This window comes from Gorilla gorilla, chromosome 8 (genome assembly GCF_029281585.2).
Source record: "Gorilla gorilla gorilla isolate KB3781 chromosome 8, NHGRI_mGorGor1-v2.1_pri, whole genome shotgun sequence".
Classification (NCBI taxonomy): domain Eukaryota; kingdom Metazoa; phylum Chordata; class Mammalia; order Primates; family Hominidae; genus Gorilla; species Gorilla gorilla.
This window is the reverse complement of record NC_073232.2, coordinates 135,303,324-135,329,199: the sequence shown is the minus strand read 5'-3', so window position 1 is coordinate 135,329,199 and position 25,876 is coordinate 135,303,324. Positions and strand designations below refer to the sequence as shown.

Below are 25,876 nucleotides of genomic sequence, written 5' to 3'. Positions count from 1 at the left end.
CATGGGGGCCAGTCTTTCCTGTGCTATTCTCGTGATAGTAAGTCTCCCAAGATCTGATAGGTTTATTAGGGGTTTCCACTTTTGCTTCTTTCTCATTTTCTCTTGCTGCCGCCATGTAAGAAGTGCTTTTCGCCTCCCACCATGATTCTGAGGCCTCCCCAGTCATGTGGAACTGTAAGTCCAATTAAACCTCTTTTTCCTCCCGGTCTCGGGTATGTCTTTATCAGCAGCATGAAAACAGACTAATACAACCAGATATATATTTTATTGCATTTTGCCTGTTTATAACCTATATTGCAAAACAATAGATTCATTTTTGCCTTCCCAAATATAAAATTATTTTAATATTGAATATGCTTTTTCAAACTCTACAGCCCCCTTCTCTCCCTCATTCCTTATGAGATTTTGATACACTTCTTAATGGGCAAGAGATCTTTTTCTTGAGAATCACTGAACCAAAACCCAATTTCTGAATTATTATTCAGGATAAAGTGCAATAACCATGACTGAAGAAACAGTATTCAATTAAAATACAGAAATTGTCAACTGAAAAATAGTGCATGACAGAATATCCAACACTGTATTGAATATTTTCTGATTATTAAACCAAATTACTTAAACCTTATACTTGAAAACTAATGCACATTGGTTTTTAAAATGACCTACTGAAACCATCATAAAATGTATCTTTTATACAGGTTAATTATAGTAACAAATCATATTGCTTTACATTGTTAAAATAATACTTTCTTCAATCATACGACCTACAAAATTATACCCTTATTTTCCACTGATTCTCATATTTAAAACCAGAATTTTTAGATTTTTCTAAATAAATTTTCATCGGTTTTGACTTCACTTGCAACTTAGAGTTGAATCTATAACGTATTGGATAAAAATTGCCTACTATGTAACAAATATTTCTCTGATGCCACAAGATTAAGATTTAATAGGAATATAAAATATTTCTATAAGTAATATTGTACTTCAGATGCCTTTAATTTTCCAAATGATGGGATGAAACTTCTGTATACTCTGAAACTAGAATGATAATATAAATATCCAGCCAGGCACGGTGGCTCATCCCTGTAATCCCAGCACTTTGGGAGGCCAAGATGGGCGATATCTAGAAGCCAGAAGACCAGCCTGGGCAATATGGTAAAACCCCATCTCTACTAAAAACATAAAAATGAGCCAGGCATGGTGGTGCACACCTGTAGTTCCAGCTACTTGGGAGGATGAGGCATGAGAATCACTGGAACCCAGGAGGTCAAGGCTGCAGTGAGCTGAGATCGTGCCACTGCACTCTAGCCTGGGTGACAGAGTAAGACTCTGTCTCAAATTAAAAATATATATATGTATGTGTATACAGCTTTAAAAACGGTTTTGGAAAAAAATACAGGTGCTTATTTCCCAAGTTTAAAAGTGGATCTCCTGTGCCTAAGTTAAACAGCCTGAAAAGAGAAAACCAAAAAGGCCAACCCCAGGACCCTGACTAAGGGCTTCATTAAAATATTTGAATGCTGTGGAAGTTTATTCCCATGCAAGGCACTTACTCCCAACAAGACACAACAGTTTAAAATTTTACAGCAGTGACACCAGGGAGGGGTCCCACTCCTACAGACATCAGTATTCTGCATCGATATGCTTTGCAATGGTGTTCAGCTGGATGTTGGAAGCTCCTTCATATATCGTACCTTAAGCAAAAGGAAGCAGAAGGAACAATGAGGAGTTGGCGCATGGTTAAGACAAGAAATAGCTCTATAAACATCACCTCTGAGCTTGCTATAAAACAGTTACTAGTCACATCACTTCATGTCCCCTGAATATGGTACTATTTCTCAGTAATTTTGACTAAGAGATGACAATTTTCCATTTGGTTTCTCGATGTCCAGGATCAGTATTAAACTGACTAAAGTGTAAACAAAAGTTGAAGATTTTGATTCTTCAACAATCGATGCATAAGCTCAGACTGTTATTTGTGGCAGTTTTACTAAAAAGCCTGTTGAGGCATTTAAAAAGGCAATTTGATATTTTTAAAAAATACAGAACAATTTTTTTGAAGGACGAGGTAAGAAAAAAATCCAGCCACATAAATAGAGCCACCATACATATACTGAAGAAATTAAAATTGCTTTTGCCTAGGATAAAGTCGACAAATAAAACAGCCAAAATACCTACAGAGGCAAATAAAACAAAATAAAATGTAAAAAAAAAAATCTATTTACCAATCTTTGCATCTCGGAAGTATTTCTCCACAGGGTAATCTTTGGTGTAGCCTACTCCCCCCATCCACTCGATACATTTACTCGTTGCTTGTCCTGCAATCTACCAAAAGCAAGTGCAAATCACACACTGAAACCACATAACTTATACATGATAAACACTTCTGGGTAACATTTTCAGCAACATGGATTCACTGTTAGTGGCACTGGAAGGACTAAAGTTATCTTCTAAACTAGCATTGTCTCTTCAGTCCCATTCTCCATACCATTTCTGTAAAACATCCTATTAATTCACAGAATCCCCATTTTCTTAAGAAATTAGAGCATTGTTCACATGAATCTGCATGCTGAGAGATATCATTTATTCAGGAAATGTTTACTGGGGGCCTAATGGACGAGCTAAGGGACATTTCAAGCTGAGGACCAACACGTCGAAATCCTCCAAGGGGAGAATGAGCTCTTCAACTTCCAGCCCCTGAGACAGCCAGTGGGCCGGGATTGGGGTGAAATGTGAAAAGAGAATGGAGGAGCCAGAGACCCTGCAGAATGGCCCCTCAAGGACGTCCACATCCTAGCCCTCAGAGCTGTGAATATGCTGCCTTCCATGGCAATAGGGACTCTGCAGATGTGGGTAAGGACACGAGATGGAGAGATTACCCTGAATTATCTGGGTGGCTGTGATATAATCACAGGAATCCTTATAAGGAAAAGGAGGAGGCAGGAGAGTTAGTCATGGAAGGTGACGTGACCACGGAGACAGGAAGCAGAGTCAGAGAGAGATCTGAACATGCCATTGTTGGCTTTGAAGATGGAGGAAGGGGCTACGAGTCAAGGAATGTGAGCAGCCCCTAGAAGCTGGAAACAACTGTCCGCCAGAACCGCAGAAAGGCAGCCCCTGTATTCCAGTGAGACCCATTTCAGATTTCTGACCTCTAGAAGTGACAGAAAATGAAATTGCATTGTTTTAGGTCCCTGACTTTTTGGTAATTTGTTATAGCAGCAATTGGAATCTAGTACAGATAGAGTTCCATTTGTTGTGAGAAGCCACTGAAGGGTTAAAGCTGGAAGGTGACATGGCCTCACCGCCACTTTGAAAAAGGAGAGAGGCTGGATGGGAGGAAACACCAGGGACCAGGAGGGCAGCGAGGTGACTGAAGTACAGAGGTGGCAGTGGAGAGGGAGACAAACACACCATTTAAGGAATCTTTTAGGGGTAGAATCATAGGAAATGATGCTGGACTCAATGTGGGGGGTGAGGGAAAGCAGGGTGTCAAGATGACGCTCAGGTTCTGATGGTGAAGCAGAAGTTGGACATGTTAGTCTGGAATTCAGAAAGAAGTTGAGGTAGGATATTTAATTTATGGGCTGGAGAGGTTAAATGAGAATTTAAAGCCATGGAATGAATAAGATACTGCTGAGGCTACGAAACAGCTGCCCAGTGATTTGGCTAAATTCTCTAGCCTCAGTCTAATGTGTTAGCTCTAGAAAGCAAATGTATGAGTACAAAGTTTTAGACAATCTTTTCTTGGTGTTTTAAATCTGATTTGTTCATATGATGGACCCATCATCTTCCACGGCATTCACTTTGCCCGAACTTGACACCATAGGCATGACACCCTGATTCAGAGGAGGCTCAGCCATGGATTTGAGATGGGTGGTCTACCTGAGCTGGGCTACTCATGAAACATCGAGACCTCACAGAACTGAAGGTTTTCCTATGGCAGTTTGAGATGGGTGGTCTAGCTGAGCTGGGCTACTCAACGAAACACTGAGACCTCACAGAATTCAAGTGTTTTCCTATGGCAGTTTTCCTTTTTTGCTTTTCTATTGTAAGAAATAAAAGTCCATGTTATCTTAACTTGAAAAACAACCAAAGTACAATCAACATTCCCAAGAGAAAATGTTAATAAGTATATATCTGAAAAAACAAAAAAGGCTGAATTACTTTTTCCTTTTTTTTTTTTTTTTTTACCTCTGATGCATAGTATTTGGCCATTGATGCTTCTTTTATGAATGGCTTTCCAGCTTCTAAAAGCCTAGCAGCATTGTATGTGAGTAATCTTGCAGCTTCCAGCTGGGTGGCCACGTGAGCCACTTGGTGTTGGAGGCCCTGTAACAGTCAGGCCCAAGTTAGAGAATTATGATTTCAAAAAAGCAAGCACCTCAACCTCAAAGTCCTGCCTAGATACACAACACTGACAGACTCAAAATACACCCCAAAGGAAATTTACATTCACGTCTTTTAAATACTTTAAAATGAGTAATCTAAAATGAAATGTGACACTATAAGTATTGTTAAATCCTCTTTTCCTAGAAAAACTTCAAAGTTCATGTAAGTCTTCATGATTTTCAAGATTTAAATAGTAAAGTATAACAAAGTTAGGTTTAAAAACTTGACTGTTATATTTAATAATTATTTCAACTCTCTTTTGATCAAAATTGAGCTTAAATGAAATCCTGGCACAGCAAAACTTTGAATATATTCTTTATTTGCTTGACTTAAGAAAATTTTGATTTTGCATATGGCTTCCAGGCATTAAAAAATGTTAGCTACAAAGTAATGAAGAATATTTGAAGCACCAATTACTACCACCCTGAAATTTTAGAGGGTGATTAGGTCCACACTAAATGTTTGCCAATGAAAGAAACAACAGTTAACTTAGTGAGCCAGAATACAAACATTAACATTTATAAACAATTTCCTGCAAATAACAGGCACAGATGTTTACTACAAACTGAAATGTTTCTCATGCCTAACCTATCCATCCACCCAGATAGTTATTGGGCACCTCTGAAATGGCAGGCACTGCCCTGAGTGACGGAGGCAGCACACTGAACATTACAGCCAGAGTTCCTTGTTCTCATGATTTATAATACATAGTCCAGCAGGGAGAACAGACAATTAAATAATTATAATAATGTGTGATGAATATTAAGACAGTGAACCTTGATTAAGGCAATCACACACGAATCCCAGGAATGGCCTTTCCTAAACAAAAGGGAGGGAAAAGTTGGAGAAAAACAGCACTGTTTGTTAATACCCTACAGATTCTTCTCTTTCTCTTTCTGAAATATGTGATACACACAACAATTTCGTATGTACAAAAAGAGACGATGTTCCGTATATGTAGGCTATAAAGCATAATAGTAAGTTAAACACCCACAAACCTATGTGCAGAGTCATTATCTTCTCCCCTGTGATTTATCTTTTCACTTTATGGCATATTTCAAGGAAAAAAACTTACCAATCTTACCACCCATCTTATCTTTAGGATTAGTCCTTTTTGTGTCTGTTTACAAAAACCTTTCCTACCATGAGGTTATAAAGATATTCTCTGTTTTCTCCTAAAATCTTTAAAGTTTTGCTTTTAAGATCACGTCTTTACATCTGACATCTATTTTGTATGTATGGTGTGAGGTAGGAATACAGTTTCATTATTTTCTCACGTAGAAAGAATATTCCCACTCAGTGATCTGTAATGCCATTTCTATCATACATCAAATCTGCTGCATGCATGGGTCTATTTCTGGCTTTTCTGTTTTGTTCCATCAGTGAATTTGTCTGTTTCTATACAAGTATCACTGTTCTAGGAATTTGGCTTTTTATGTGGAACTCAGAGATTCTGATTATTTTTGCAAACTACATTCAGTTCAATTAAACTTACAGTCACCATCCATGCTGTCTATTCCATTTGCCACATTAAGTACTGAGAGAGGCAGGAAAGTGACTGAGGCATGTCTCCTGCTCTACAAGAACTCACCATTGCTGAATACTCGTTCCCTAACTACATTGTGAACACAAGGCCTGGCATGGAGAACATGCTAAATAAATCTATACTGAATAAACAATTGAAATTAATAAAGATGAATAGGCTGGTCTCTACCCTCAAGGACCATGTAGTCTCGAGGTCAGAAAGATATGAACGAATGCATGCAAAGCAAACATAAGATAATGTGTTAGAAAAAACTCTACTAACTTTAATCAAAGCATTATACAGCTATAATAATGTTGCTTTTTAAGATCAAAATTTCTTCTCCTTGATGTGCTTATTTCACATAGCATGTCTCTATCAAAACATCTCATGTACCTCATAAATGTTTATGGGTACCTGTGTACCCACAAAATTTTTAAAAAATAAATTAGGCCGGGCGCAGTGGCTCACGCCTGTAATCCCAGCACTTTGGGAGGCCGAAGCGGGCAGATCACGAGGTCAGGAGATCAAGACCACGGTTAAACCCCGTCTCTACTACAAATACAAAAAATTAGCTGGGCGTGGTGGCGGGTGCCTGTAGTCCCAGCTACTCGGGAGCCTGAGGCAGGAGAATGGTGTGAACCTGGGAGGCGGAGCTTGCAGTGAGCCGAGATAGCGCCACTGCACTCCAGCCTGGGTGACAGAGCGAGACTCTGTCTCAAAATAAATAAATAAATAAATAAATAAATAAATAAATAAATAAATACTTAAATTTTAAAAATCTAAGTGTTCTTTTAACTACCCATACTAGGCATCTCTAAAGATGTCATTATGATTATACCTGTTAGTATACCTGACCCCTTCTGTCTATTGATCTATCTATCTATATGCACAAGAACATAGTTTCCTGTGCATAAAGAAGATCAAAAGCCTCCCTTCAAAACAACCTTTACATTCTGTCTCTTTCACTGCAATCTTTGTGGTAGCTGGCTGAGAAAGTACTCTAGTATAATGAAAATTCGACTAGAAGCCAAGACAAAAAAAAAAACCTCTACTTTTGGCCCCATATTAGCTTTATGACCTTGGGAACTCAGCCTCCGTGTGCTTCAGGTTCCTAGGCATAAGATGGGAATGACAGCATGGGCTGTGGTAGGCACTGGCCAGGCCTGCCACTCTCAGTCCTTCTGGGTCTTGAACTGACTGTGCATGTCCACAGCCTCGTATCTCTACGCATGTGCAATCTGAGTGTGCTTGTAGGATGCCTAGTCATTATTATAAACCTGAAGACAATGCAACATGCAGTTGGCAATGCAATCATAAAGTGTACTTGGAGCCTAGAGCTGCTTAAGGGGAGGTTTTGCAACCATGTAAAGTAATTATTCTGGAATTTTAGGTGACATGCCTTCAGGTTGCCTAAAAGGTTTGGTAAGCTGCCACTCCAGGCTGCCCCCACCCTGGCAAGATCTCAAGGAGGGCAGGAAGAATACCACTGCCACCAAGGAATCCCCAGATTGCCTGGTGAGCTCTGAGAAGCCGCAGCACTAGACCAAATCAGTATTACCCAAGTGCTTGGCTGACTGCACCTCATTTGTATTTAATGCAGCAAACTGTATCTTCCATGAGACGTAGGTATCAAAGTACAGTCCTCTGAGGATCACCACATGGTTCTGGTCTGAATAGGGGACCCATAACAAGTGTTACCATTTACTGAGCACATGCTATACCAATGCAATGTGTGAAACACTTTACACATACCTCATTTAAAACTGGGTAAGTAAGTAGTTTTACCTTTATGTTACAGATGAGGCAGTTTAAGACTAGAATGAGGTCACTTGCCTAAGGCCTAAAGCTGGTAAGTGAAAGAACCAGGATTTGAATCCAGGAAGTCTGACTCCAGACCCCCTGTCCTGAGCTTCTGAAGCAGTAAGGAGACAGCTTCACAGTGCTCACCAAGATATCCTGGGCCTCAAGGACTACTGCTCTGCCCTTGGCAAAGATCAAGGCATTCACAGGTACACTCCCTGAGACCTATTCTTTCCTCCCCTACCCATCTCCCATTAAAATCCCCCTGAAGGGATTCCCTCCATGGATTTCAACACAGCCCTTCATTAACAGGAAGCTGGGGAAGTCCAGCACAGCAGAAAGACCCTAATAATTACATACCTGAAAATCAAATAGTCTTTTGCCAAATTGTATCCTTTCTTTAATATATGGAATAGTGTAGTCAAAACATCCTTGAGCCAGTCCCAGCATCTGTTAAAACAAAAAAATAAGATCAGAATTTCTTACTTTGTTACAAGTTTAATTATCCAAGTTGTGAATTCCTTCTAAACATAAATTGAATGATTGGGGTAGGGGAAGAACTGGAGATGCTGAGGTGGTGAGGTGTGTGTTAATAACACACACCTCACCCACTGCATTTGTAGAACTGAACTTCCAATAATTGGGAGAAAATTTTGAGTGATTTCATGTGAATATGAGCACATTTAATTCTAGCAGAGGTAAATCTCCCAGCAAGGCTGTGTTCACACAACCTTTTTAGGTTAAGATTACTTTTTAGGAATCTTCTTTAAGCTTTGATTCTTCTCCAGGTATAAAGTGAGCCATAGAAGTTTTGCTCAGAACTGGCCTTGAAGGCTACAGAGGAATGCCCTCCAGTTCTTCCAGAAGTAAAATATGGAAGGTCACTTCTTAACTTTCTACCTTTCCGTCTATTTTGTATATGATTAGGATTAATGAGAGCTTCAATGGGAGGGCATTAGAATAAGAGAGCAGTGGTTCTGAACCCGAGTTGTACCATAGAATCATTTGGGGAATCTGATTTAAAACAATACTGATACCCAGGCCTAATGACTGAATCCAAATCTTGGGAGTAGAGTAGGTGAAGGAGTGTGACCTAAACCTCAACTCTGTAAAACTCCTTAGTGACTTAATACACAGCTAGGGTTGAGAACAATGGATAGAAAGCATCTAGTAAAAACATTAATTTACACAGGACGTGGTGACAATTTTAGCTGAACTGTCTCACTGCTAACCAATTTTCATATCTATTATATGATTCAAGCTTAGAAATGGTTTCTAAATTTCAACATTAGGTAGCCACTAAATCACTAATTATGTCAAATTATGGTTTTAGAAAATCAATAGCTAAAGCTTTTGGGGGAAATGCCCAGCAGACTTATCAATTTATTTCATTAGTATTCATTCACATTTTCTTTTAGTCTTTTATTTTGAACTCTCTAGAGAACAGAATAATACATTAAAAATTAAAGGCACAAGAAAACCACAAACCCCAAATTCAAATGAGGCAGCAGACTCACTGCACTCTTGGCTGTGAGATAAGATGATGTCACTATACCCTTACAGCTAAAATTTGTACATAAATAATACCCTATATTGACACGAAGACTGAAATGATGAGTTATCCATCAAAATGGGCTTTTCTACCTCAGTAAAATGTTTCTACTACAAACACTGAAAAACTGAATTCTCTCTGCCTGCAAGGTTTCGAGGACAGATGCCTTCAGTTCACTGTTATACTCCATGTGCCTCTTCCTCTCAAAGGCATCCACTGAGATAGTAACTACCTGATCTTAACTTTTAATTAGGTTATTAGATAACTTGGAGTAATTAAACGGAAGCCCAGGCCGTGTATTTTATTGCCAGAACATCTATATTATTTATATGTCTGAAAAAAATGAGCTCTAGTATTGCAGTTTCTAATGTCATGTCTAAGTTGAATCACAGAAAAACTTTTAAGAGAACTGATAAAACAATATTCTTTAGTGACACACTGTCTAGCATTGTAGGAAAACTGGACTAAGTTTTGGTCTAAAAATAGCAAAGTAACAGCAGCAGAAAAAGATCTAGAGTAATAATCTAATATTTATTCCAATAGCTTATATGTAACATCTTCAAAATTGAAAAGCTCTAAGTTCTTGAGTTTTGTATAATCACTGATTAAAAATATACTCTACAAACACCGGGCGCGGTGGCTCACGCCTGTAATCCCAGCACTTTGGGAGGCCGAGGCGGGTGGATCACGAGGTCAGGAGATTGAGACCATCCTGGCTAACACGGTGAAACCTCATCTCTACTAAAAATACAAAAAATTGGCTGGGCGTGGTGGCGGGCGCCTGTAGTCCCAGCTACTCGGGAGGCTGAGGCAGGAGAATGGCATGAACCCAGGAGGCGGAGCTTGCAGTGAGCCGAGATCGCACCACTGCACTCCAGCCTGGGCAACAGAGCGAGACTCCATCTCAAAAAAAAAAAAAAAAAATATATATATATATATATATATATATACACTCTACAAAACCGACACTAAAGCCAAAGACCTTTATTCATTTTGTTAATCTATAACAAATAGATTAACAAAATAACTGATAATTACTTAATAGAAAAATGCAATATGCATTATAAAAGCCAAATTTGGTAAAAAAAAATTTTGAATAGTTCTCATTTTATGTATCTACTTAACTGTGGCTATTTTATTTCATGTGCCGCCAAAAAACTTGCCCAGTTTTCACATGCAAAACAGTAAGCAACAAATCTTTTATTAACTACAGATAAGAGATCTTTACTACACAGTGGAATGAATATTATTTATTCTTAATGTAAAAAATTCCTTCCAGAATGAATTTCATGCTTTGAAAAGTTGATTTTTTTTAAAGTACCATATTTAATTTACAATACATTTTAAAAGCTATCGGTTCAGGTATTAGATAATACTTTAATGTTCTCAAAGCAGAAACACTGTTACCACCAAGCCATTGTTTGGTTCTATGGACACTTACATAATTGACCAAAAGGGAATTTGAAAGAAATGATAAGCCATTCTATCCCTCATGTAAGGGAACGGTGCCATCTTGTGTCCATAAGCTTCCAAATATTCACTGGTCTCATTGCATTTTTTTCTTTTCACAGTTTAATTGACTCACATCATGGAAGAGTTTAAATCTGACTTACCTGTGCAGCGATTCCTATTCTACCTTCATTGAGACTCCCTATGGCATACTTATAGCCATGTCCAATTTGTCCCAAGATATTGGCTTCTGGAACCTGAAAATACAAATGTGCACTTATTTCTCAGTTTCATTTTCCATGATTCATTTTGATTATATATTTGTAAGTACGCATAGACTCTCAATTCGTGTGCTAGCCCTCTCACAGAACTTGCCGGCATCTGTGTCTCCCTCTACGCTGTTTTTCCACAGCTCTCTGAGGAAAAGGACTCAAGTCCATGCTGTTCATGATTGCATCCTCCAGAGCCTTGCACAGGTATTGAATGGATGAGTGAATCTAGAGTAAGGGAATCTCATAGAATTCATCAATAACATAAATTAATACTTTTCCCCCCCAATTCTTATCTGTAGGCTACAGTGTGAGATAACATATTAGGAACTACAAAGATCTACAAATACTTGCAAAAACAAGTGTAGTAAGCCTTTCTGCTGTCGAGACCATTCACCCTCATAAAAATCAACAGTAGGGTATATGTGTGTGTGCATGTGTGTACACAGGTGTATGCACAAGAAAGAGCAAGAGAGAAGAAACAGACTAAAATGCTTATTCATAGTTTAAAAAAAAGAATTAAGAATAATAAAAAACTATACTTAGTTTTGTAATATGGGTAGTTGGGGGAGAGAGCAGGAAGAATGGAGAAAGAAATGGGAAAGTAAGAATGAGGAAAACAGTTGGGGTGAAGTAATGAGGCCCCAGTGACATCTGTAAAGACATCCTCCCCCTCGCTCCCCACAGCCATGCAAAAAAAGATCAAGCTCTGTGATGAGTGGTGGAAAAGCCGACACCACCCGCCCCACCTACAGAGAGTTCTCCAGCATCAGCACTAACGATCTGGATCTTCTGCTGCTCACGTTTAATAGCCTGGCTGTTTCCGCTCTCACTGAGCAACACCCCCATCTTGTGGCCTTTAGTGCAGTGACACCAGACTTCCTTCTCTGCAGCCCCATTTGGTTCACAAGTCTCAAGCTTATAAAGTATACGTGGTCAGAAGCACATAAGTTATAAAACATAAATGGGATGAATTCTTGGCACTTGCTTCCCAGGACAGCTTCTGGGCAGAAAGTTTTCCACTTTTGTGAAAAGTACATTTATCTGGTCAAGACTAAAGAGCACTGTTCATGGTTTTACAAAATACTCTCCTGCGTGTGCTTATAGCCACTTAATATTTTGACACCTGTCTTGCACACCTCCTGTGGTTCCATGCAAGGCTTATTTCACATCAGTCTTTTACTGATTAGTCTACGATACCCACCTTGACATTTTCGAATGTTAATGGGCAGGTGGAAGAAGCTCTGAGCCCCAATTTGTTTTCAGGTTTCCCTATATGAAGGCCCGGAGTATCACGATCTACTAAGAAGGAGGTAATTCCCTTATATCCCTAAAAAGAAGAATTAAAACGCTATTACCACTTGGATTTATAAAACGCCTTGTTTCTGAAGAGTTTAAGTAAAAAGAAAACTAAAAATGGACTTTGGTAATAAATACTAATGGACTCAGAATTGCAACATGGGCATTATGAAACGAGAGCAGCTAGAGGACATCAGATCCAAACTATAGAACCTTATCATTTGTTTCACTTTTTCAGAGACCATCATAAATATTAAAATTATTATTACACTATTATATAATCATGAGAATGCCATGTTCTCAATTTAATTTTACTATATAAAGTTTTAGGCCAGGCGTGGTGGCTCACGCCTGTAAACCCAGCACTTTCGGAGGCTGAGTCGGGCAGATTACCTGAGGTCAGGGGTTTGAAACCAGCCTAGCAAACATGGTGAAACAACATCTCTACTAAAAATACAAAAATTAGCTGGGTGTGGTGGCAGGCACCCGTCAGGAGGCTGAAGCAGGAGAATTGCTTGAACCCAGAAGGCGGAGGTTGCAGTGAGCTGGGATCACAGCCTTGCACTCCAGTCTAGGCTTCTAGAGCGAAACTCCGTCTCAAAAAAAAAAAAAAAAGTTTTAACAATTTAATTCAATTGTTACATTAGTGAAAATACTGTATTTACTGGTGAAAAAATGTATTTATTATTTTGCTATATGTCTATTTTCCAACTGAATAAAATATTCTTAAAAATAAATGTACTAAATAGGTACTTAAATTCTTCATTACTAAACAGAAATTGGAAATTCAACAAAATTAAAGATTAGGGCCGGGTGCAGTGGTTCATGCCTATAATCCCAGCAATTTGGGAGGCCGAGGCAGGCAGATCATCCGACGTCAGGAGTTTGAGACCAGCCTGGCCAACATGGCGAAACCCTGTCTCTACAAAAAATGCAAAAATTAGCTGTGCGTGGTGGTGCACACCTGTAGTCTCATATACTTGGGAGGCTGAGGCAGGAGAATCGCTTGAACTCAGGAGGAGGAGGTTGCAGTGAGGTGAGATCACACCACTGCACTCCAGCCTAGGAGATACAGCGAGACTCCATATTAAAAAAAAAAAGAAAAGAAAAAGAAAAGAAAAAAGATTAGCTTCCTACATAACACATTAGGAGCTAAGTAACAGTTGGTCCTCCACAAACAGTCATCCCTCCATATCTGTGGGGGAGTGGTTCCAGGACCCCCCATGGATACCAAAATCTGACAGTGCTCAAGTACCTTACATAAAATGGTGTAATATTTGCATATAACCTATGCATATGCTCCGGTAGACTCTAAATCATCTCTAGATTATTTGATACCTAATACAATACATGCATGTCACTTTATTCACGTGAATTCAATATGGTAGTTGGCACAAAGCAAATTCAAGTTTTACTTTTTGGAACTTTGCAGAATTTTTTTTTTTAATCAAATATTTTCAATCCAGAGTTGGTTGAATCCACAGATATGGTGGGCCAATTCTAATTAATAATTTTGTCAACAATATTTACTTTAGGAGATTAATGAAGTGAAAAAATGCCAGCTCAAGTCTGACATTTTCAGTACTGAGAAGACTAAAGAGTTCAAGATGAAGTCCTAAAAAGGAAACAGAAGGAGGAAAAGATAAAGGAAGAGAAAAGAAGGGGTTTGGAAAAAGAAAGAAATTTCGTTTTCAAACTTACAATGGTAGGGTCTACATTTGCCATCACCAGAAAGAGCCCTGCGTGCTCAGCACTGCTGATCCACATCTTTGATCCATTGAGGACATAATAATCTCCCTCTTTATCAGCTCTGGTCTTCAAAGCAAATGAGTCACTACCTGCTCCAGCCTCTGAAAGGCAGAAACTTCCTACCTACATATGGGAGAAAAAAATGTCCAAATTAATAACTGTATTTATACTCTGTATAACAAATACTTATGGAAAAATGGATATTTGTAAATCAAATCTTTAGCTGCTTTTTAAAAAAGCCTATATTTATGAAAATAGCAATGGTATTCTGAAAGTATTATTTTCCAAAAATATACCCTATTTGTCTAAGACAAATTTAAAGACTTACGAACACAGACTCATTGAAATTGATTTGAATAATTACAGTAGAAAGACATCATAACGTAAATGAAACCATCAACAAAGGTATTAGAAAATATAATTAGGACAAAAAGAAATAATTTTATTATCTCATGATTATTTTCTAAATTTCCAACTGGCAAATAAGAGGTAGAGTGTACTTTTCCAGCAGCATTAATTTATCAAGCATTGCTTGAATTAATGATACTGCATTGTGGTCTTGGATAGTAAAGTCGACATTGCAGCTACTTTTTTCCCGAAAATATTGTAAACTTACTAAAGATTAGATCCATTAGATCAACAATTCATCTCAACTCACTTTTTCTGTAGTGAGCTGAGGCAAATAGGTGGCCTTTTGTTCTTCTGTTCCATGTTTTCTAATCAGTGTGTTAATTAGTGTGTTCTGGATCTCACAAAAGACAGCCACAGATGCATCAACTTTGGCTAATTCCTCTATCACGAGCACAGTGGATAAAAATGAAGCTCCTGTGCCTCCATATTCTGGGTCAACTTCAATACCCATCAACTAAAGAAAAAACAAGGCAACATAAATTAAGAAAGCTATTTTTATATGGCGAAATTTCTTGCAAGAACAAGTTAAAAAATAAACTGTAACCATATTTATTATTATTATTTTTTTTTTGAGACAGAGTCTTGCTCCGTCTCCCAGGCTGGAGTGCAATGGCGCAATCTCAGCTCACTGCAACCTCCACCTCCTGGGTTCAAGCAATTCTCCTGCCTCAGCCTCCCAAGTCACTGGGATTACAGGTGCCCACCATCACACCCAGCTAATTTTTTTTTTTTTTTTTTTTTTAGTAGAGATGGGGTTTCGCCATGTTGGCCAGTCTGGTCTCGAACCCCTGACCTCAGGTGATCCACCCACCTCAACCTCTCAAAGTGTTGGGATTACAGGCGTGAGCGACTGTGCCCAGCCACCATAATTATTCTTAATTTTAAAATTTTGTATTTATATTTTATTTTAATTTGGTATAGCAATTTTGCCATAAGTAACAAAAAAATCTGTAACAGAAACTGTATATTTGAAAAGGATAAAATTATATGCTATCATCTGCTTCCTTTTGGGATTCAAAAAATAATGAGGGGTAAAATGCTTTAAAGGGTAGCTTAATGGAATGAGAAAATATCTTATATACTTAGATGATCTTTCTTGCTAAGAACTGTTGTTGCCTGCTGAAAGAAGGTAGGTGGGGTTTTGATTTTTCAACGTGCCCTACCCACCTTATGCTGATTTCAATGTAATAAGGAAACAGAAGAAAATAACCTACTCCTCAATGGGATGTCTATAGTTTCATTTGGCAAAGTTTCTTCTAGTCAGGCTCTTTCGCCTTGACTTTTTCAGCCAAGTTAATAATTGAATGACCATTCCTTTTACGCCACTTCATAAGTTCAGGATGGTTAGCAGAGAACATGTGGTGGTGTTTGCTAGAGCCACACTAGCCAAAGCACGAGGGCCTGGTAAACACGACCAGTGCCAGCCAAGCCTTTCCAACGACCCAGTTCCATCGTTACTGAAACTCACATAGTACTCTCAATTTCACAAAGAGAATGTGTGCATGTGTAATTCAAAACCCACAGCTGTTAATAGAAGGATAATTCTCTTAGTCTCTCTCTAGACATTCCTGGAGCCACACTATGCTGCAGTCAGGGCTGTGGCTGTTACATTTTGGGCTACAACAGGAAAAGAGAACCAGAAATGGGAGCGACTGAATGGTGAGAAAACCAGAAACGAGGAAGAACGGAAGGATCTGGGTTTGCCTGAGAACTGAGGAGGGCACTCCGAAAACCTCATTACAATGACTCGAACAGATATCAGAGACATTGCTTCTCTAAAAAAGTCACTAATCTCTCCGAAAGTGGAAATAGTGTTTTTGCAAGCCATTATGCCAAAAACCCAGGACAATGGGAGTGAGAAGGCAGGTGAGGCTGCATCTGCACAGGAGTGGTTTGTGGAGATGAGTAGCAGGGTGCAGGCAATGCATCACTCTGCAGACAGCCCCGCTGCAGGAACGACCACCGCAGGGGAGATCTCACACTGTGAAACCGTGAGACTGCTCCCAGAAGCCTAGAGGGTCTGCAAGCAATAGAAATAAAACCTGGCTGAGAAATGGACTCACAGAGTCCATCTGTTCTCCACATCGGCCTCCTGTTTGACCACTATGGCTCCACATAAGATTCCAGTTTCCCAAGAGTTTGACTGCTAAAAGAAAGATGGAAGAATCGCTACTACACACGGTATAAAAAAGCTGGTTGCTTTAAAACAGAAATAAATAAAACTATCTAGCTAAGTGGCAATGGTTATTTTTCAAACTGGATGGCAGACAAGATTTAGGCCAATGGCTCTGAATAGCAGCCACTTGTTCTGGGACATCTTTAGTATTAAAAATTAAAAAAAAAAAATTTTATACCTCTGCAGAAGTGAGAAATGATGCGTGCGGTGATTTTTAAAATGTTCTTCTAGAAGCCCCTATGCTAATAGCCTCTCCCCCTACTCACAGTGAGAGCGGTTTTACTTGTATCTATTTCATATGTTGTATTTCCATTAAAGAGCTATGTGACTTGGGAAGATGGGAATCTGTTGCCCGGTTAATGTGGAATTCATGTATCACCTCTGCTTCTAAGTTTATCACTTATATAGAGCTTCAGGTAGAATATAAACTATGCTATGAAGTTTTACTATCTAAAGTAGGGTTTCTTCACGGTGGCATTGGGTTGGATAATTCTTTGTTGTGGCAGTTGTCCTGTGCACTACAGGATGTTGAGTGGCATCCCTTGTCTCTATCCCACTAGATGCCAGTAGCACGCCTTAGCTGTGGCAACCAAAGATGTCCCTAGACGTTGCCCAATGTCCCCTGGAGGGCAAAACTGCCCCCAGTTGAGAACCACTGGTCTAAAGATACAAATAAATTACCATCTTACTTCCAAACTTTTCCTTAAAATATACAGTATTTCTAATTAAAAAATGTTAATTCCATTTTTAAGAACTTTTAAGTACATAAATATCAAGTAGGATTTCAACCAAAAAAAGAAAACAGATAATTTTGACGGGGAAATGCAGGGTTCATTATGCTATCATTACAGTCCCTGAATTTAATTATAGAAGCTTGAAAGTGGAAGAATTATGAAATGTACCCCTTGTTGAAATAATCCTTGTATTACTGATTTCTCCATTTTCGAATTTTCATCCATGGTTGAAACCAAAGGTGCAATTTGTTCCTGAGCAAATTTCTTAACTGTAGGAAAAAGAATTACTGATAAGTCTATGTTAAAGTGACAGTCACATTAATAGTTTGCTGACAAAATTTTACATTTTAACTAACTTAAAATATACACAGGTACCCTTCTTATATTTTTAAAATAGAATTTATAAAGTTTTCTTTTTAACATAGAAAGGTGTAGTTCCCCATATCCCTTTGTAACTCTTGATGACGTCACAAAATAAATGATATGTGTAGATGGTGCAAAAACACAAGCAATAAAGAAAGCACAAAATGAAAAATGAAAGCCATTTCCACTCTACCCAAAGGTGACTAATTTTAAATTTATTATGTATTCTTTCTGAAAACTTTTCTTTGAAAATCATCTATACTTACCTGTACACATACATGTTCACACAAAGGAATCATGAGATACACACTGGTGTGTGCCTAGCTTCCCCTCAACTATATTTTGATGATCTTTCTATGTCAGCATATCCCATCTAACCTGGTCCTTTTCATAGCTGCATGGTCATACAGAACAGGGTTTCCCCACCTTGGCACTATTGACATTTTGGGGCAGGTGAGTCTTTGTTTTGGGGCTGTCCTGTGCATTGCAGGATGTTGAGCAGCATCCCAGCCACGACCCCACTAGCTGCCAGGAGTATCCCCCACTTCTAAGTTGTGGCAATCAAAAATGTCTCTAAATATTGCTAAATGTCCGCTGGGGGCAAACTTGCCCCCACTGAAAACCACTGTTTCATTTTTTAATGTTTTTAAGACTTAGATGCATTTAGAAATCATTATGATGAAAATACCTTCTTAAGTTTACTACCAACGTAATACCAAGTCGGTAGAGAAGGCAACTGGGTTCAGTGCATGTGGATTGCTTCAGTATTCCTTCGTTTCTGCACACACGACTCCCATTATGTAGAATCTCTTCCCTTCCCTTGTCCAGCCGGCCAACTGCACTTTGTCCTTCATGGTACAGCTCAAGCTCCACACTCTCTGGGAAGCCTTTCCTGACTGCTTCCTTAGCCCACTTCTGCCATGCCTAGCAAATTCTAGGTGTTCTCTGCTTTGCTCCCCAAATACCTCCATGACATTTACCATGTTATTGTGAAACTATTTCCTTTATTTGACTGTCTTTGCCACTAGATTCCGAGTTCCTTAAAAGCAGTGATTTTTTTCTTGCCCATCTTTATTGCTTCTGTGCTTAGACTAGGTGGATACTAAAGAAATAAATACGACTGAAGACAGAGAATCAAGATACTCTAAGCAAATTCTTTGATTTATGTAAACTATTTAACCACTCACTCTTGCTTTTCCTTAGCTATCCCAAACTCACTTCCCTGAGACCATATCTAAAAGGTGAGGGAGCAAAGGAAAAGAAATTTACTAGCTGGGAGCAGGGGCTCATGCCTGTAATCCCAACACTTTGAGAGGCCGAGGTTGGTGGATCACCTGAGGTCAGGAGTTCGAGACCAGCCTGGCTAACATGGTGAAACCCTATGTCTACTAAAAGTACAAAATTAGCTGGGCGTGGTGGCACACGCCTGTAATCTCAGCTACTTGGGAGGCTGAGGCAGGAGAATTGCTTGAACCCAGGAGGCAGAGGTTGCAGTGAGCCGAGATAGTGCCACTGCATTCCAACATGGGCAAAAAGAGCAAAACTCCATTTCAAAAAAAAAAGAAAGAAAAGAAATTTACTTATTGTGACAGAGTTCTAAGACAGTGCCAAGATTCCCAGCCGCTGGTGTATACATGTCCTCTCTCAGTTATTCAAACATGAATCTAAGTGCTGCTGTGAAGGGAGTTTACAATCAAGCTCCCAAATCAGCTGAACTTAAAACATGGAGATTGGTGGGCCTGACCTAATCAGGTGAGCCCTTAAAAAACGTGGGGCTCTTTCTGGTGAAACAGGTTTTAAGGATGAGAGAGACTTGATGCTGGGAGGGAGAATTACTGGTTTTGAAGATGGAGGGAGCCACATGGCAAGGAATACAGAGGCCTCCAGGAGTTGGGGACAACCTCTGGCTGACAGCCAGCTGGGCAACAAGACCTCAGCCCTGCAACTGCAAAGAACTGTGTACTGACACAACCATGGGAGCTTGGAAGGACCCTGAGCTCTGGAGGAAAACACAGCCCAACTGACACACTGATGTTGACCTTCTGAGACCCTGAGCCTGGACTTGCTCCAGCTGGACTTCTGACCTACAGAACTGTGAGCCACTACACGGGTGCTGTTTTAACTTGTTAAGTTTGTAGTGATTCAATACCAAGCAATAGAAAACGAATACACTTACCATCCATATTCTCTAAGAACAACATTCTGATGTTCTGCTACGGATTTTTAAATATATCATAATTTTACACCTATATCTATACCCATAAATAAATGAATGCAAACTGCTTTAAGGTTTAGTGGTATACAACTTCTGCTTCATTTGAGCTCCGTGTTTCAACCACAGGTGTTTCACAGAGAAAGGTAAAATTGAAATTCCATGTAAAGTATGAAAACCCACTATCTAGGCTAGGCATGGTGGCTCACGCCTGTAATCCCAGCACTTTGGGAGGCCAAGGAGGGCAGATCACGAGGTCAGGAGATTGAGACCATCCTGACTAACACGGTGAAACCACGTCTGTACTAAAAAACAAAATACAAAAAAACTAGCCAGGCGTGGTGGCACGTGCCTGTAGTCCCAGCTACTCAGGAGGCTGAGGCAGGAGAATTGCTTGAACCCAGGAGGCAAAGGTTGCTGTGAGCCGAGATTGCGCCACTGCACTCCAGCCTGGGTGTCAGAGTGAGACTCCATCTCAAAAAAAAAAAAAAAAAGAAAGAAAGAAAGAAAGAAAAAGAAAACCCACTATCTAAAGAAAAGTGGAATATAAACGTACTTCTAACTCTGCAAGGCTATATAAGAAACTGGTAACAAGGTGGCAAGAACTGGGGAACTACAGAACATGGATGGGAGAGTCTTCACTTTTAACTACATAGCCTTTTATTCTGTTGTTTTAATATTGGATATGCATTGCTTTTCTTCAAAAAGAATTTATGTCAAAAAAACTACATTCACAAATTTAGATGAACATATCTTTCAATCCTGTCATATGTGACTTCATATTGTAGACCCAATTCATGACCAGAGGAATAATATGGTGATATTTTTCCAGCTATTCAGGAGGCTGAAGCAGGATAGCTTGAGCCCAGAGGTGGGGCTGCAGTGAGCCATGATTGCACCACTATGCTCCAGAGATCCTGTCTGGGGAGAAAAAGGTGACGCTGATAAATTTACTTACCTGAACTCTTTATCATCATTTCCTCATCTGTAAATGTTTGCAGGGGAGCAAAGTGTATTCCATTATTTGTTACACTGAGTAGAGCTTCTGACTGGGAAGATTTTGAGACATGAGGAGGAATCTTCCAAGAAGACAAACAAGTCGGGAAATTTCTTCTTAGCTGTAGGGAACATACACACACGAAAGAAAGGTACTTGAATATCATTTTCTTTGGGAATGACTTTATAACCCATTCTTATATTTCATGTCACCAAAATAAGGAAACTTAACCTAGAGCATTTTTAAATCCAGTCTTTTAAACATAACACAAATTAGTTTGTTAACATGATGTGATACCTTCTTCATCCAGCTATGAGCTGTTTTAAATAAACAAATTTCCCAGATAATTAACTTTTACCAATCAAGGAGACAGAACTTTCTCAAAAGATTTCATTCTCCAATGTATTTCACATTTCACTGACATTTTAGAAGGGGAAACTGGAACTACAGCACCACTGATGTCTAAAACTCACCATTATCAAGAGCCTTCTCTTGTGAGGGCACAGAGCTACCTGCCCTTCCCTGCCCTGAGTGGGCCCAGGGAGCTGGGGAGGACATAGAGCTACCTGCCCTGCGCTAAGAGAGCCCAGGCAGCTGGGCTTTTGTAATTTCCATGGCTAATTTTTTTTTTCAGCATCTTACAGGCAGCATAAAAATTAAGAAAATAAGCTCTGAAGTCTGAAAGAACTAGTTTCAAATCCTAGCTTCTGATATTTAAGTTATGTGGTCTTGGGCAAGTGATTTTTAACCTCTCAGTTAAAACCTCTCAGAGTCTCAGTTTCCTTAGCTGTAAAATGCAGGTAGCAACCTCTTGGAGTTTTGTGAGGATTAGTAAGACCATCCATAAAAGGGCTGAGCATATAGTAAGAGCTCAATACGCTGTAATGACTATTTCTACACAACTGCTAAGAACACAGAAGTGGAGGTGGTCATCATAGAAACAGCAGTAGTAACGATCTAGTTAAACTGCCAGCCATCATTGCTTGCCATGAGAGTGCCTTCCTGTTGTAGTGTCCCAAATCCTTTAACAAATGCAGTAAAATACTGAAATATGTTTTCTGAGTAGTTCTGATTACATGCTGAAAAGTCAAGAAAAAGAGAAACTGTGGACGAGTCACTACGTTTGAAAGCACTGTCAATCTTTGCTGCACGTTGGTCACTCTTTGCAACTGTGTGCCTAGGAGCAGACATACTCTGCTCTGGATTCACCTGGGAACAAGAAACACTGGCCAGTTAGAAGAAAAGTGGTATGCGTCTCAATTTTCCTAGCTAATTGTTTTGTTTTGTTTTCAGAAGTAGGAGTCAGTTTGGGGCAAAGTTGCATGGAACATTTTTTCTCATTAAAGACAGAGTTGGGACAGGAAAACTTTGGGCTAGAAAGGAGGACAAAGGGGACATAAGGTATTTTCTCCTTGATGAGATGGACAGGAAGAATTAAAAAGAAGGGTAAAGGAGAAGTGAGGTAAGAATCGAAGTGCAAAGAGGCTCAAGAAGGGGAAGAACGCTGCTAGCAGCAGCAGGAGAGAATGGTCAGTGGCAGCTGGCACGAAGAAAGAAGGAAGAAAGTGGGGAAAGAATGGAAATTGGAGGCCAGGCATGGTGGCTCACGCCTGTAATCCCAGCACTTTGGGAGGCCGAGGCGGGCGGATCATCTGAGGTCGGGAGTTCAAGGCCTGCCTGACCAACATGGAGAAACCCCATCTCTACTAAAAATACAAAATTAGCCAGGCATGGTGGCGCATGCCTGTAATCCCAGCTACTTGGGAGGCGGAGGCAGGAGAACCACTTGAACCCAGGAGGCGGAGGTTGCGGTAAGCCTGGATTACATGACTGCACTCCAGCCTGGGCAACAAGAGCGAAACTCCGTCTCAAAAAAAAAAAAAAAAAGAATGGAAATTGGAGTAGGAAGAGAAGTAAGCATGGGGGCCAAGTCCGCTCACTGGCTGGTGGTGGAGCCTTGAATGGGGTTCTTGATATATATTTGAATGAATGGAAGAATGTGTCAACTAGTCTTCTTCACAAAATGCTCATGAAACTTACCTATTACATTTCAAAAACTATAATACATTGCCCACATTTCTTATTTCTAAGGGAGATTGTTTACTTCACTAAACCCGTGACAGAATTCTATGTGTCTGTTAGTTAATATATCACCTTTGTACCTAAGTTTATCTTTAAAAGAAAGCTCACGAGGCCGGGTGCAGTGGCTCACACCTGTAGTCCGAGCACTTTGGGAGGCCAAGGCAGGTGGATCAATAGGTCAGGAGTTCAAGACCAGCCTGGCCAAGATGGTGAAACCCCATCTCTGCTAAAAACTACAAAAATTAGCTAGGTGTGGTGACAGGCAACTGTAATCCGAGCTACTCGGGAGGCTGAAGCAGGAGAATTGCTTGAACCCCAGCGGCAGAGGTTGCAGTGAGCCAAGATCACGCCACTGCAACTCCAGCCTGGGCGACAAAGTGAGACTCCATCTTAAAAAAAAAAAAAGAAAAAGAAAAAGAAAAGAAAAGAAAGCTCACTACTGAGAAACTTAAAAGCCAGTGGATCTTACATTAACACCTATTTTTCCCACGGACACAACTGTGAGCCTCTTGGTTTCAGTATTGCTACTGACAAAGTACAGGACCATTCAAAACATAGCAGTGATTTTAGATTCATAGACACGATAACAGAGACAATTGTACTTAAAAAGGTTAGAAATGGTATAGGATCACAGGGTAAAATTATTGAAGATGCTCTTCATAAAATACAGTGACATATGCTAAGTGAATGGAATCCATTTTTAACCAAAGCATTGACAGATATTACCTAACATTTTTCGGCAGAAAAAAATTTCCATTTATTAATACTATGACAGTCTTTAATAAAAGAAGCTTTTCTTTTCCTTGCCTTTGACTGCACAGCCTGATGTTTTGATGTTGATTTTCTAATGTCCCCTGCCCTTCAGTGTTGACCTCAGCCTTTGCAGCTTTGGTGTCCTCTCCATCAAAATGATTTTCCACAGTTATAACCCATTGCACCACATCATCACATTTTTTTGTATAGAACAGCAATTGCTACTTGAATGGAATAATGGTTATTTATGCCTTGCCAAATACTTTCCAGAGCTTGAGTCTGATCTGTTTCTTACTCAACTGACCAGAGTTCTGTTGCACTTAGAAGTGTTGATGATCAAATCTGGGCCTCGTGGACAGAATAATAAAGTCCATGAACTTGAACGGGGGTAAAATTACATCCTCATTTCACTAACCTCTAACTAAAATACAGCATTTCCTTCTATTATGAATGTAAGCAACAAGTTACAGCAGTTTTAGCAGTATCTGTGACTCTGTCATCAAAAGAAATTACAGATACTTTTACATCACATTGATTTGGTGCAAATATCTTGAAATATTATTTGTGCTCTTCACTACTTCAAATTCACAGCAGTTATCTGTGAATAGAACTACTGCTATATCTTATTTAATTAACAAACACACATTACTATATCACAATTAAAAAGTATTTTTATATCTAGCGTCTTTGTGGAAAAAAATAGATTGATTTCCTTTGTAACCCTCTATATTTTATGCATTTTGAATCCTTGAGAAAAGGTCTATAAACTTTACTACATTGTTGTTTAATCTTGTGGTTTACTCTTCATTCAAGACACAAAGAAGTTTAAGAACTCCTGACTGTGGAATGTTCTGGTAAAGGCTCATTTGTGAAACCCAGTTAGTAAAAGAATTGAGTTAGTTCCCTTCCTCCGCTATGCTCCAGCATAATGAAGTATTGCTCTAAACATTCTTAAAGTGCTTTAAACCTAGAAGCTTTCACAATATATGAAAGGCAAAGGAAGACGTATCAGAGATGTTGTGTTGTCTCCTGAAGCTTCTCCCCAACTACTTGACCCTTAAGAGTTAGGAAAGGTTGTGGGGAGAAAGAAGAAAATTTTTTTTCTTTTCTTTTTTTTTTTTTGAGACAGAGTCTCGCTCTGTCACCCAGGCTGGAGTGCAATGGTACGATCTCAGCTCACTGCTACCTCAGCCTCCCAGGTTCAAGCAATTCTCTTGCCTCAGCCTCCCAAATAGCTAGGATTACAGGTGTGCGCCACCATACCTAGCTAATTTTTTCTATTTTTAGTAGAGATGGGGTTTCACTGTGTTGGCCAGGCTGGTCTTGAACTCCTGGCCTCAAGTGATCCACCCATCTCGGCCTCCCAGAGTGCTGGGATTACTGGCGTGAGCCACCGTGCCCAGCTAGAAAGGAGAAATTCTTATACTCTGTGGGTTGAGTATATAAATCACTGTTGCAATCACTTTGGACAATTTAGTGATAGTAAAGATAAAGACATATGACATGGTTTGCATGTGTCCCCTCTAAAATTCAGATGTTGAAATTCAATGTCATAGTATTGAGTGGGGGGCCTTTAAGAGGTGATTAGGTTATGAGAGCTCCTCCTTGGGAATGAGACTAAGGCCCTTATAAAAGAGGTTTCACACAGCATCAACCCAGGCCCTTCTGTTCTGCCAAGTGAGGACGTGTGAAGAAAGTCTTCCCCAGACAACCGAACCTGTGAATGGATCTTGGAATTCCCATTCTCCAGAACTATGAGAAATAAATTTCTTTTCTTTATAAGCACCCAGTCTATGGTATTCTGTTACAGCAGCACAAAGTGAATTAAAACAACATATTTACAGTAAGGCCCAGCAATTTTACCTCAGTTCATATGCACAAGTAGACATGTGCAAAAGATGCAGTGATTTTTGTAAAGGCAAAACACTAAAAATCCAATTACCTGTCAACAAAGCATGCATAAATTGTCATATATTGACGCAACAGAATATCTTATAGCAGTTAAAGGGAACTAGGGAGCTACGTGGATCAACATGGACAAATCTTGAAAATATAGTATAGAGTTAAAGATGCAGTTAGCGAGAGGATTTGTTCAGGATGACAGCATTTA

At 39.4% G+C, this 25,876-nt stretch overlaps 1 protein-coding gene across 2 annotated transcripts in view; it reads right to left on the bottom strand.

Annotated features, from left to right (window-relative positions):
- Positions 1–246: 246 nt before the first annotated feature.
- ACADSB (acyl-CoA dehydrogenase short/branched chain) overlaps positions 247–25,876 on the bottom strand; it is a 46,154-nt gene continuing 20,524 nt past the window's right edge. For both annotated transcript variants that reach the window (XM_031015710.3, XM_055352280.2), the window contains exons 2-11: positions 20,893–21,052; positions 17,528–17,628; positions 14,697–14,903; positions 13,991–14,161; positions 12,195–12,320; positions 10,886–10,978; positions 8,081–8,170; positions 4,198–4,335; positions 2,229–2,328; positions 247–1,697 (exon numbers count right to left, since the gene is read on the bottom strand). In XM_031015710.3, coding sequence (XP_030871570.1) covers positions 1,627–1,697; positions 2,229–2,328; positions 4,198–4,335; positions 8,081–8,170; positions 10,886–10,978; positions 12,195–12,320; positions 13,991–14,161; positions 14,697–14,903; positions 17,528–17,628; positions 20,893–21,052 — 1,257 coding nt within the window. In that variant the 3' untranslated portion in view covers positions 247–1,626. The remainder of the gene's footprint in view (positions 1,698–2,228; positions 2,329–4,197; positions 4,336–8,080; positions 8,171–10,885; positions 10,979–12,194; positions 12,321–13,990; positions 14,162–14,696; positions 14,904–17,527; positions 17,629–20,892; positions 21,053–25,876) is intronic.